Source organism: Lissotriton vulgaris, chromosome 5, assembly GCF_964263255.1.
Source record: "Lissotriton vulgaris chromosome 5, aLisVul1.2, whole genome shotgun sequence".
Lineage (NCBI taxonomy): Eukaryota > Metazoa > Chordata > Amphibia > Caudata > Salamandridae > Lissotriton > Lissotriton vulgaris.
Window position 1 is genome coordinate 1058100394 of NC_141693.1, and position 13914 is coordinate 1058114307.

General features: G+C 41.1%; 1 protein-coding gene across 1 annotated transcript in view; it reads right to left on the minus strand.

The window, feature by feature from the left end:
• Nucleotides 1–13914, minus strand: part of PCGF6 (polycomb group ring finger 6) — a 305170-nt gene that overhangs the window by 70947 nt on the left and 220309 nt on the right. Inside the window, exon 8 of the mRNA XM_086922718.1 lies at nt 12737–12835. Coding sequence (XP_086778844.1) covers nt 12737–12835 — 99 coding nt within the window. The remainder of the gene's footprint in view (nt 1–12736; nt 12836–13914) is intronic.

The following is a 13914-nucleotide window of genomic DNA, read 5'->3' on the forward strand; positions in this document are numbered from 1 at the left end:
CACATCTATGTCTAGAATGAAAAGTTACAACACAAGCAGTAAGTAAGGATGACCACTTATTGAGAAAAGTGTTTGCTATCATCAATAAAGGTGGATTGCCCTTACACAGAGTTAAAGGCTTTAGACGGGTATTTTGTAGCCTGGAATCTTATTGGTTACAGCACTAGGCAAGCATTTTGGTGCTGGTCACATCATGGTTATATACTGTTTTGCTAAATGTAATTTTGTTGACTTTTGTAATGTTGTAACGGTTCCTGATATTTGCCAGCCTATGTACAATACAAGAGGCCTCAGTCGGTCATGGTGACAAGGCAATAATAAAGTCTATGGGCTTGACTGGTTCACTGAGAAAAGCTGTCAGATGCTGTAGGTCTGATATGTTCATTATGAAAAGCTATGACAAAGGCAGCAGGTCTGGCCTACGTATTGTGAAAAGCATTTACTAAAGCCAATAGGTGTTCAGGGTGGATTGCATGCTGCATCGAAGGTTATAGACTGGTAGTTTGTTACACAGAATCTTACAGATTAACTTAGTAAGCAAGGGTTTTGGTGTAGGTTACCCTCTTCGACAAATTACTGAGGTAGAAAATCTGCACTCCACTAATCCTTCTTAGACAGTTTAAAAATATATATTTTATTTATGCTCTTTGCATTCAATATAAGTAAAAACATATTGCGGCATAAATCTTGACATATTATGAAGCATGGACATTCATGACACATATACACCATACATTGTTATGTATGTGTGGGGTCAACTGTCTCCATAGTCTCCCCCCAATCATTTTCCGCCATCAGGTCTCTGTTGTTAGACTGTCTTTAAATTGATTCTATACTATTTTGACAAATGGAATTTTATATATCTTGCAATTTTGTTGAAAATTGCCTTGTGAGAAAGCATATTCCAATATAGTAGGTGATGGTGACAAGCCAAAGCTAAAGGTTATGGGCCTGATTGCTTCATTTGGAAAGGTATGTCAGATGCCATAGGACTGATCTATTGATTTTAAAAGTTTATGATAAAGAAGTAGCTGTACTTGTTTTTTGTAAAACGCATATGTTAAAGTCTAAAGGCCTTTTAAGGTAGATTGTCATTACACTGAGTTAAAGAGTACAGCAGGTATTTTGTCACAAGGAATCTCAGAGAGTGCCATAACAGACTAGGCCTTTGCTGTTGTTTACCCCAGGAAAAACGTTGTGGGTAGATTTGTGCACCGAGCACCATTCTTAAGCTGCTGTCGGAGAGACTGCATTTTGTTTTGAGAATCTTTAAAATTGCATATTGTACTGAGAATCCTTATTAGGTGCTTTTCAAAGGGGTTGCACCCTGTTTTTCCAATTCTGCTTTTGTACATGGTTCTAATTTAGTAACTGTATACACAATGGTTACCGTGAAGAAAAGCTTATGCTCAATATAATAGCCCTGAGCTACTTATGGTGATAAGCCAGTGATAAAGGGTATAGGCCTGACTGTTTCATTATAGAATATAGTGCTTAAGCTTTAAAAAAAGAAGTGCCAGGCCCTCGTCAGGAGGTCACTGCAGCTTGCACCACCCATTTCCCCTGTCAGCGCTGACAATGACAGTACCAACACAATGACTAACTATCATACACCAACAAGTGTGACAATTTAGACTATTCAAGGTCCCCAAAGCTGTACGAATAGCTTGGACGGCAGGTATTAGTCATTTTTAAAGTATTCTGAATTAACTAATAAAAAACTGCTGTTGTTTAGATCTATAAATTAGTCAAATAATGCCACCAGGTGGCAGACTGTCATAAGTGTCGGTGTTGAAAATTAAGCGCCAGAGTCAAGCACCGGAAACCACCGGCTCAAATTAAATTCTGATGGAATGGGATAAAAAACATGGATTACATCGTTTTTTATTAAAAAAATGACAACAAATGCAGTGGAACCCCATTAATATATTGTGAAAATCATATATTAAAGCCAATAGGTCTTTAAGAGTGGATTGATATTGCACCTTGTTAATATCCGTGGACAGGCATTTTGTTACATGGACTATCACAGATTACTGCAGTAAGCAATGTTAGTTACTTCCTTGGAGGAACCCTGGAGAAATGAGATGTGCACTGTGATAATCCTTGCTAGAACTCCTTATGGCAGGTGTAGTTGTCTGTCAGGCCCTTGTAATAAATAAGCTCAACCTACATATTGTTTTTTTGTGTCAGCCTTCCTGTAACTGAGAGTCATTCACATTATGTTTCTTTCCATGAAAACATACTGCATGTGGCAATGGGTTAGCCCATTTCTGCCATTGGCTTTACTGCCCTGTGAGTATCAGCATTTTGCCTGATAATATTTTCACATTAGTATGAAAATGAGTGTGCTTCAGTGTCTGGACTGCCGGTCAGACCTTAGGTTTCAATTTTTTCCTGTTACAGTTTCCCTTTCATTTCCCTAATTTTCCTGTCTTTCTTTTTAGTATGTCTTGCAGCCCATTTCATTTGCAGTGTGCTATACCCTGCCTGTGCAGACCATATTTACTAAACTGGGCAGTAATCTTGGAATGGTATTGTCGATTCAATGGTATTGAAAACTGAATGGGATACTGCGGCAAAGTTCTGGATGGTGCGAACCTTTGCTGACTAAGAGATCCCAGGTGGTGAGGACTAGGGAGCACTGCTCCTCCAACTTCCAATATATACTGCGTTTTCCCCCAAGGCTCCATCCTAGCACCCACTTTATTTAATCTCAATATGGAGTCACTAAGCATTATCTTCCATAACTCTGGTGTTGCCCGTCTCCTATGTAAATGACTCTCAGCTTTATCTAAAATCGTTCATGTTAGTGGAGATCGTCCTGTTCAGAAAGTACCCAACCTCAACTTTAATCATGGATGAACCAGAACATCCTTCTTAACCCACACAAAACTGAATTTCTCCTCCTGTCAGCATTTACCAAAAACAGATTCTACCCCAAGCTCCTTGAAACACTAAGGGTCCCATTTGGATGTCGGGATAATCGCCACCGCCGTGCGGGCGGTGGCGATCCGCCCGATAACCTTCCCCGCCCGCCACCCATTCCCCCCCGCCACCCATTCCCCCCCCCGCCATATTACTATGGCGGCGGGACCATGGCGGACGGAAAGACCGTCCGCCGCTTTTTCGCCTGGTCAACATGTCGACCGGGCTGAAAAGGGTTCTATATGGTGGCGGTGTCTGTTAGACACCGCCATCCATATTAGGAAGGCAGCTGGAACATGCTTTTCCGTGGCGGCAATGAAGTCATGTGGGAATCTCCTGCGGTGGCCCGTTGCGGGCCCCCAGGGATTTTGGGAGGTGGGGGGGGGGGGCGCACATGGGGGGTACCACTGCACTTCAATGTACAACGTGGCAATGCAACGTGCAAGAAGCATCTGGGCCATTCGACATGTTGGAGAGCTCATAGAGGGGAGAGACAGCGTTGTATCTGCCAGAGTACACTGCCTATGCATAAAATGGCTGCTGGGGTCCAGGGAGCCGTGTCACAGCACAAAAAATGCCAAATGCACAGTAAAATAGAGAAACAGAAAGGGCGTTGGGCTCAATTCCCCCTATATATAAAAATAATAGTGCCTTGAGTAACGTGGAGCTCGTGAGAGGGAGAGACGGCGCCTCAGCAGTCTGGGTGCGCACTCGCGCACAAATGCTAAATGTTAAAAATGCGGGATGCGCCCGCCAGTGTGGCGGGTGCATCCTAATGGCCCCCACGGGACCGCCGCCCTTATGGCGGGCGGTCCCGTTTTAACTCGGGATGGCAGGCGGAATTTGGAAGGCTTTGAGCCTACATCAGTCTTGTCAGTCAAATCTCTTGGCTTCACACAAGACCCAGACGTCAATTTTATCCCTCATAGCATCAAGAGAGCAAAAGCTACAAACTTTCATCTCTTTACAAAAAATATAAAATTGCTCGCTTATCGCTTCCAATCTGCTAAAAGCAATTGCCCATTCACTGGCTATTTCACAATAATTTTAGCAATTCTCTACTGAATGGAGTTCCTCTATCATGACTTGCCCTGCTCAAATGAGTTTTAAGATGAGGTGAGCCCAACGCCCTCTTTAAATATGCCCTCAGCTGCATTTTCGTGGAGTTATTTGCCGCGACTCGACCTCTCGAGTCCCGGCGGGCATTTGTGCGCGAGTGCGCACCCAGACTGCTGAGGCGCCGTCTCTCCCTCTCACGAGCTCCACGTTACTCAAGGCACTATTATTTTTATATATAGGGGGAATTGAGCCCAACGCCCTTTCTGTTTCTCTATTTTACTGTGCATTTGGCATTTTTTGTGCTGTGACACGGCTCCCTGGACCCCAGCAGCCATTTTATGCATAGGCAGTGTACTCTGGCAGATACAACGCTGTCTCTCCCCTCTATGAGCTCTCCAACATGTCGAATGGCCCAGATGCTTCTTCTGTGATGAGGTGAGCCCAGCGCCCTCATTTGGTGTATTTTACCAGCTTTTTTATCACTTCTGCAGACGCGTCCCAGTCTACTATATTCCAGCCGTCATTTTGTTGACAGAGTTTGCGCACTTTGCTTTTTTTAACGTGCTAAGATGCCGTCTCATCATACCTGTTACCCTTCTACAATGTGGAGGCTCTGTTAATCATTTTCTTTTTGTGTGGTCAATCTTCCTCTGCCCTGGTCTGCCTTATGACTTTGTTGCTTCATTCTCAATGTTTTTTCAGCTATATTCGGTTTTCCGTAATTTCTTCTTGGTTTCTCTCCCTTTTTGAGACCATTTCCTCACGGATTTAACAGATTTTTCATTCACTTTTTGACTTTTCCGTGACCAACGCTCTACTTCACCTCAATACCCTGTATTTTTACATGGGGAAACTTCGTAATTTGAAGCTCTCTACTATTACTCAGGCACCAACGTGCTCGGACACGGATTCTCCCTCTCAGGATATGGAGGAAGATGAGTCGTCTAAGGCTACGATTCATTCAGGCGCAATTTCTAAATTTCCTAATGGCGGCAAATTGCCGACAAATTCAACATCTTCTAAGCGTCTCAAGAAAGATCCTCCCTCCTCGGATAATGCTTCTTCCTCCTCTTCTATGGACCTTATTGTAGAGGAACTGCGAGCTCTTAAACCGTTTATGGAAACAACGACAAAAACCCTACAGGTTATGCATGATAAATGGTCCTCCCTAGACATGTCGTGTCTTAATTCTTGAACAATCTACAGATTCCATCCAAAGTTCTTGTTCCCGTATTTCACCCATGGAAAATGAAATTCTTCACCTCAAAAGGCAAACAGAGGATTTGGAAAACAGAAATCGCAGGAATAACCTACGCCTTTATGGTCTTCCGGAACTTTCTGAAGGTTCTAACCCTAATGCCTTTTTTCAATCTTTCCTTCCAAAGCTCCTGGATGCACCTGCCTTATCCTCTATCAATATACAGAGAGCTCATAGCCTTGGTCCTAAAGTATCCTCTAAGCCACGTGGGGTCATCATGTTGTTTCTACAATACACGGATCTACTACAAGTTCTTTCAGCCACTAAGCTCAAAAAACAACTTACCTGGGAGGGTCATCGTCTCTTTTTGTCGCAGGATGTTGCCAAGGTCACTGATGATCGTCGGAAAAAATTCCTGGATTTGGGTCCACAACTGAGAGCTTTGAATGCCAGATACGGTCTTCTACACCCATGTCTCTTCAAAGTAACTTACAAAGAGAAAATTACTACCTACGAAGACCCTGCTGTCCTTCAAGAATTTCTTCGTCGCCATGGAGCAGATGTTATGGACACTTCCAAAGTCACCTGATTGGGCCTGACGACACTCTGCTCATGTTCACTTTGATTCACTCTGTTGTTTTTTCCTATTGATTGTTGTCTTACCCTTTTCCTCTACCCTATGTTTAGAAATGTTATTTCCTCACTCATCCTCATCGTGGTCATATTGGTCTCTCTACTGTTTTCTCTACCGTTTTATAAGCGGAGGTTTGGTTGCCTGCTCTCGCTGTTGTCGTTGTCGTCTTTTGACGCCGTCACCCCCTGTTTCACGTTTGTTTAGGTAAGTATGTTTTTCAGTCGTCTGTTTTGGACCTGTACTGTCTTTGTGTTCTTTATCTCTTTCTATTCTTTCTTTTTTTATACGTCATTGCGCTTCTTTTCTGTTTCTCCTCTCTTTCTTCTCTATTATCATTCTTGGTACCCTTCTTCTCATTTGTTATTCATGCTTTTTCCTCTTTTTCTCTCTGGACTTAGCACGCTTGCTCTTGCTTTATATCTTTTCTCATCTTTATCTTCATTATTCCTACTTGGACTTTAAAGGCTTTTATTCCTTCTTTCTCTTCTTATTCAATGGTTTTTCTATATATAACCTATTTGTTTTAAGTTCCGAGTTGTTACATGGAATGTTAAAGGGTTGAATAACCCTATTAAAAGGCAACGGGTCTTATCCCACTTAGCTAGGCTCAAGGCGGATTTAGCTCTTTTGCAAGAGTCCCACCTTTCTGATACTGAAGCCTTAAAACTTAAACGTTGCTGGGCGGGTCATGTTTTTCATTCACCGGCTATAGGTAAGAAAAATGGAGTTGTATTGTTTTGTCATAAAAAATTAATTGTTTCCCTTATTTCTCAAGAATGTGATGTTGAGGGTCGGTGGGTATTGGTTAAGTTATCCATAGATAAGATTCCGGTGTTTATATAGAATTAGGGCTCCCGGTTTTCCGTTTTTACGGATTTATACACATAAATACAGACGGAAAACTATTTTTCCATTGTCTGTATTTATATGGACAAACTGAAAAATACTAGTAAAACTGTGTATGGATGAGGTCACCTTCTGGTGATAATCAGCAGTGAGGAAGCACACCTCGGGCGCACTTTAAACTCCTGCTACAATCTACTGGCGCCAAGCGAGTCACTCGCCTCAAAGACACTTGCAGTGCACGTTATGTTAAAGGCAGGGGGTGGCTTATTGTCATTCTAAATGTGGTAATCATCTGCAGTCAGAATGACAATGGGCTGTCCACAGCCTGTGCAAGGGTGGGGAGGGGTGTTTGAATCCCGTGGAGTTCCAAAGAAGTGCGAAGTGCGATCTGGCCCCAATAACTTTTTTTAACTCCTGGGGCTTATCGCAGCTAAGCTCCCCAGGTGCTCTGATAAATGCTGAACAAAGCAGGGGCCTTGAGAAAGCGGACACCATCCCATTGTGCCTGCCTCTGCCACCAGGCGCTGGTGCGGGGGTTGCCAGGAGCTGTTACACTAGAGCTGAGGATTCCCGCCTCGCCCTACCGTCCTGAACTCAATGTCATGAAAGGCAGACAAGGCCCAGTCTGTTCGGGGAATGCCAGGTGTTTCCTCCCCGTGAAGAAAGGTACCGCTGGGCTGGATCGAGACAGAGTGAGGCGTTCTCCTTTCCACCCCTTGCAATGCTTCAAAGACACGGCAAACACAAGCTACAGAGATGCGTTTTCCAGCACACAGTGTAATGTGACAATGTATTCATTTATATAGCGCTTGCTGTTTCAGGTTTGCAGCTTCGCAGAGCTACAAATAACTACTGCCACTAACGCCCAACTATGTCTTACTCATTTTATTGCACTCAGAAGGATGAAAGCCTGAGTCTGCTGAGCTGGGATTCAAACAGAGCTCTGTAGATTTTAGCACTTGCTCGGTTTGCTTCGGGCTGTTTGATTTTATTTTTAATCTAATGACAAGCAGATTAAAGGGAGTAGGGGCCCTGAATGAACTATGGCTACAAAAGCACCGATAAGGAAACATTAAAAAAAATTACTATGAAAAGTGCAGCTAATGTATGTAACATGGCACTCGAAATTTGGATCAATTAATACTGTGATACTAACAAATGCAATGCATTTCTTGTATATTATAGAAGTAGTGCAGCACTAAGTTTACTCAATGCCTTCAACTTCAAGTGTAGAAAGGAATTTTATTTTAGCTGTATTTTCAAGTTAAATAAATGTGGAAAAATACTAGCTGTAGCGTCGTCGTTTGCGTGTGGCAAAAAATAAATGTGGATAAATACAGAAAAAATGCCCAAAAAAGAAATACAGATAAATACAGACGGAAAAGGCAAAAAAATAAATACCATAAAACCGGGAGCCCTGTATATAATGTATATGCGCCTACTGGTATTGATAAACTCTTTTGGCCTGCTGTTTCGGATAAATTGGCTACGATCAATGAGGATTATGTTATTTTTGGTGGTGACTGCAACCAAGTCTTGGATCCTATTTTAGACAGAAATTCTAAAGTAAAGTTTTGTGCTTCCAAAATGCATTCCCAATTCACTACTTCTATTCATAACAATGCTCTCGTAGACATATGGCGATTATGCAACCCTGACCTTAGGGAATATCATTTTTATTCCCCCTCAAATCACTCACAATCCTGCATTGATTATTTATTTTTGAGTAAGTCTCTAGCCCAACTTGCTCTTCATTCAGATATTGGCTCCATTTTAATTTCGGATCATGCTCCTGTTTATGTAGACATTGATCTTATTCCTTTTTCCCCATATCCTGGACGTGGGAGATTCAATAACGCTCTTCTCCTTGACCCATCCTTTTGTGCCAAATTTAAAGCTTTCACTACAGAATTTTTTCAAATTAATCATACCCCTGACTCCCCTTTTGTGATAGTTTGGGATTCTTTTAAAGCTGCTGCTAGAGGTTTTATTATTAATTTTGTTTCTCACAAGAAAAAACAAGCACAAGCTAAATCAGCTCAACTTTTGGATAATATTAAAAAGCTTGAATATACCTATTACCAATCTAACACTGAATCATCCCTTAAGGAACTCATTGATGCTAAATTTACTTTTAATAAATTAATACATTCACTACAACCACTGCTTCCAATTCTTTGTTGAAGTGTAATTCTCGCTATTATGGTGGTCAAAATAAAATGGGGAAGTTATTAGCAAATTATCTCAAAATACGGAAAAACAGACAAAAAGTTGAGTCTATCCAAACCCCCACCGGTTTATTTTTGTACAAGGATAAAGATATTTTAAACGAGTTTGTCTCTTTTTACAAAACTTTATATACCCCTGAAACTTGTCCTGATTCGGCGGATCTTCTTTCTTATTTTCATGATATTCCTTCCCCTCCCTCTTCACACGTTGATTTTCTTTCCCTGGACTCTGATATCACGCTCACAGAACTTTCCCGCGCGGTCTCCTCATTAAGACTTGGAAAGGCACCTGGCCCTGATGGCTTTACTATTGAGTTTTACAACTCTTTTGCCTCTCTTCTTCTTCCAAAATTACTCACGCTTTTTCAATCTTTTTCTGTTTCCGGCTCTTCTCGTGGTTCTTTTCAAGAGGCATTGATCTGTCTGATTCCTAAAGATGATAAGGATCATACTCTGTGCAAGAACTATCGTCCTATATCATTAGTGAACACCGATTATAAAATCTTTGCTAAAAGTTTGGCCCTTCGAATGGATCCCCTCCTCCCTGACCAAATTGGTCACAGTCCAGTTTTGTAAAAGATCGCCTCTCGTCTGACAATTCCCGTGTATTTTTCAATATTTTGAGTAAAGCTTCTTCACTTTCTCTCCCCTTGGCTGCCATCTCCTTAGATGCCGAGAAGGCATTTGACAGGATTGGATGGGATTTTATGTTTCAAGCCCTTAAGTGGGCTGGTTTTCCTCCTAAATTTATTTCATTCATTTCATTATTCTATTCGAGCCCTCATGCCTCGATATTTGTAAATGGTATAGTCTCAGATTATTTTCCGTTACAGCGAGGAGTGAGGCAAGGGTGTCCTTTATCCCCATTATTGTTTGTTTTAGCTTTGGAGCCCTGTCTCACTAAAATTAGAAATGATATTAATATTTCCGGCTTTAAATTCGGTTCTCAACAAGTTAAACTCTCGATTTACGCCGATGATATTCTTCTATATTGTTCTGATCCTCAATCTTCTCTTCCGTTTTTTCTACAACAAGTCTCCTCCTTTTCTGCAGTCTCTGGATATCGATTGAATGTCGATAAGTGTGAAATCCTGCCCTTGAACTCTCTCTGTCAAAAACATCCTTTGGAGCATTCTGTTTTTTCTTGGCAGCCATTAAAAATTAAATATTTAGGGATTTGGTTTGCTCCTCGTCTTTCGGATACTCTCAAAATTAATTTTGAATTAATTTCCAAAAAACTAAATGCCGCCATTACACAATGGAATCCTTTATTTCTTTCTTGATGGGGTCGTCTCGATTCTATTAAAATGATGCTTGCACCAATTATACTTTACACAGTTTCTATGATTCCCATTCATATTCATTCTCATTATTTTAAATCAATCGATTCCATTCTTCTTGAATTTTTATGGAAGGGTAAACGCTCACGCATTGCTCTTGCTTCCTTGAGGAGAGAGAAATCTGTTGGCGGCCTTACATTTCCCGACTTTAAGTCCTATCACAAAGCCTTCTCTTTGAAACAGGCTACTCGGTGGCTTTCCTCTGATCTTCCCTTTTACCCTCCTATCTGGCTTCAAATAGAGTCCTCCTTTCTTACTCCTTTTAATTTTCATGAAATTCTAACCTTTACTTCTAATGTAACCTCCTTACGCAATCCCATTATCTCTCATTCTCGTAAACTCCTAGCCCCTTATTTATCGTCTTCCTACCCATCTGCTGTTTCTACTCACTTACAACACATTTGGCACAATAAGTTACTCAAGATTCATAATCGTTCCATTTTTTGGAAATCCTGGCACTCCCTTGGCCTCAAATGGATTTCCCAACTTATTTCTTCTAATTTACCCATTTCTTTTCCTGATTTACAATCACGTTTTTCCCTCCTCTCGATCTCAATATCTTTCACTTTGTCCTGTTCTTCTCCAATATCTTCATTTCCTTCCCCCTACTAATGACATTCCTGCTCCTTTTCGTCCCATTTCCTCTAAGTTGGATAGTACTCCTTCTGCCTCTTTTCTTCATAAATCTTTTCAATGTGTCTTGGATAGAGTGAAATCCAAAGTTGAATTAGCTTGGGAAAAAGATTTCTCACAGGATCGGTCTATTCCCTTGTGGGATAAGATTTGGTCAAAAATACATAAAACCTCTAGAGCTGCTAACACTACTCAAACTCTATATTTCATTTATAATCGCACTTTATTTACGCCCCTTGCTTTATCTTCTTTTTGTTCTGATATACCGGCCTCCTGTTGGTCTTTCCCTTGTCCTTCTGCAGATTTGAAACATATGCTATTTGAATGCCCGCCCATTTCCCGCTTTTGGGGTTTAGTATGGATTCAACCCCAAAAGATTTTTAAATTCCAATCCCCTTTTTCCACTGTCAATATTGTTTTTAGGTTCTCTGTCCCCTATCTATTCCCAGTCCCCACAACATTACGCACTATTAGACCTCTTGATAGCTATTGCTTTTCACCTCATCACCTCTCATTGGAAACAAGCGGTTGACGTCACTTTTCGTGCCTGGTGGAATGCAGTTTGTTTCCATCATAGGCTGGACACTAACTTTGTTACTCCTATCTCCCTTGCAGTCAAACGTGACCTTCTATGGCTCCCTCTAACCACTTATTTATCCCTAGTAGCTTCCTCACCACTTTCTTCCCATATTGAGAATGTTGAAGTTCGTAATCCACCATGATTCTCTCCCAATGCATTTTTAACCTTAATATTGATATTACTATTGTTATTTACATGTATAGTCTTTAATGCCTTGACTTATTCTGTTTATACTGTTTCTTACTTATTGCATAATTTTGGACTTGATGTTTCATGAAGTCTTATTTGGTATTACCTTTTATGAGATGCCTTTTGCTTGACTGTAACCTTTGATTGTTTTTTTTTATTTTTTATTTTTATTTTCTCTTTCTGTTCTTTGCCTCTTTATTTCTCAATAAACTCAAACTTAAAAAAAAAGAATATACCATATTGGATTCTTCCTTGGTCCTTCACAGATGTCTTCTCGACAGAGCACCCAAGGAGGATCATGGGTTACATATGGTCTTACAGCTACTGAAGACCCTTTCAGGGTTTCAGGAATTCAAATCAGAATCTAGACACACTGCATTCCTTCCTCATTTCCACTAAGAGTGCTAATAGGTTATTTGGAGTCCAGCTACAAGGTCTTACCTGCAAATCTCTTAGGGAAGGAGAACTGAAGCCATATGGCAGACAGAGAGCAAGCACTATTAGTCAACCACCACGTTAGCATCACCAACAACGTAAATATTTAACTTAAGTAACAGTGGACACTTAACTAGTGTCTTCCAAGTGCATTTGGCAAATAGCTGAGGTCGCAGAAAATGTCACTGAGGATACAAAAAATATCCAGCGTTCTGAACTTAAAAAAATGTAGCAAGTAGCTGCGGCGGCTCCTCTGGTAGACGTGGGGAGCGTCGCTCCACTGCTTTAAGAGCAGTGCAAAGGAAACATAAAATGATAATAACGGAATGTTACTATCATTTTATGTTTAGTATTGAGCTTGCAGTTGCAGCCAGGTTAGGGTAGATCAGGACTGGGCTCCCGTGACCCAGAGGGAGGAGCAGTGGTTGCTGCATCTTAAGTGTGCATGACAGTTTGGCAGGCCATCTTGTGACCAGCAGCTAAGTTTTCTTTTTTCTTTATTTCTTTTTTCTAACCCCCCCTCATCTCCCCCAGCCACCATTCCCTACCAGCCACCACTATCAAATAGCATTCTCGTATTTAGGTATAGCCACATTACCCACATGCAATTATATGTCATCAGACTCCATAAAGTTCCTACAAGCTGGCTGTTCGAAAAACACTTACTTGGCAAGCAGGAGCAAGTTGCATTTTTCTTCGCAGAAATTTCTCAACATGTCCAACTGTTGCTTCTCCTGAAACACGAACAAATTTCTTCTCAAGGGCCTGGAAAAAGAGAGCACACTTTAGTTTTAATAAACATAGTATTGAGGATATTGTGCAGTTTTGTAGTGCAGTACAAGATTATATCAAAACACCTGTCCCACACAGACAGAAAATCAGAAATGGTAACAAATAACCAACAACAAATGTTTCAGGGGGTGGAGAAAAAGTTGCAGAAGTGTGGGTTACGGAAGCCAAATAAACATTCTAATTCAATACATTAACTTAATGGGGCACAGAATATAAATTAATGTGCGACAACAGGCTACATTCAACGAGTACTTAAAGTATGGTTACAATAGTAAAATTAATATTATAACAATTCCTTCCTCCAATCCTAGGTATGACATGGCTAGCTACTGCATGGTACTCCAATATGTACACATCACTGTAAGAAACATGAGCATAGCTGGCACAGCCAATTCCCAACCCTCAGACCCCCACCAACAATTTAGCCACCCTGTGTTCTTTTAACTTTGTCCTTTTTTATTGGCCTGTTGATAGCAGACGAGCAGAGCTGTAGGGGGGAATCTGAAGGCATGAAGAAAGGGTCCCATGACTGAAGGGGCAGACATGGGATACACTTACTTTTTGGTCCCAGTGCATTTGGCACCTATTTATTGGTAGGCTCCCAATCACAATATATAACGGGAATATGCAAGTATAACATCCACACCCGTATAAATTAACACTTTTACTCCTGCTCCAGACATGTCATCGCCTACTCTGACACTTGAAATAACTACATAGATATTGCAAAACGAGTTGCCTTCCAAAAAGACCATGTGACTTAATTGACTTACCAATAGCAGCACACTAAGAAAGCAGCTATCTAGTCCTAACCAAATCCCAAATGGTCACATACTTCTATGCCTTGACCAGTGACTATGGAATCTTAAACACATGCCATCATTGTCCGCATCCCCTTCAAACACCACCTTGTAATAATATACCACCCTAGAAGAAGCCTTTTTCTAGAACCTCAATTTCATCTTAGGTATCAATCCTTACAGGAATTTGGTGACTTCAACCTTCCCTCAAAAAACATAAGCAGGGACCCTATGCATAATTAATACCTCTCT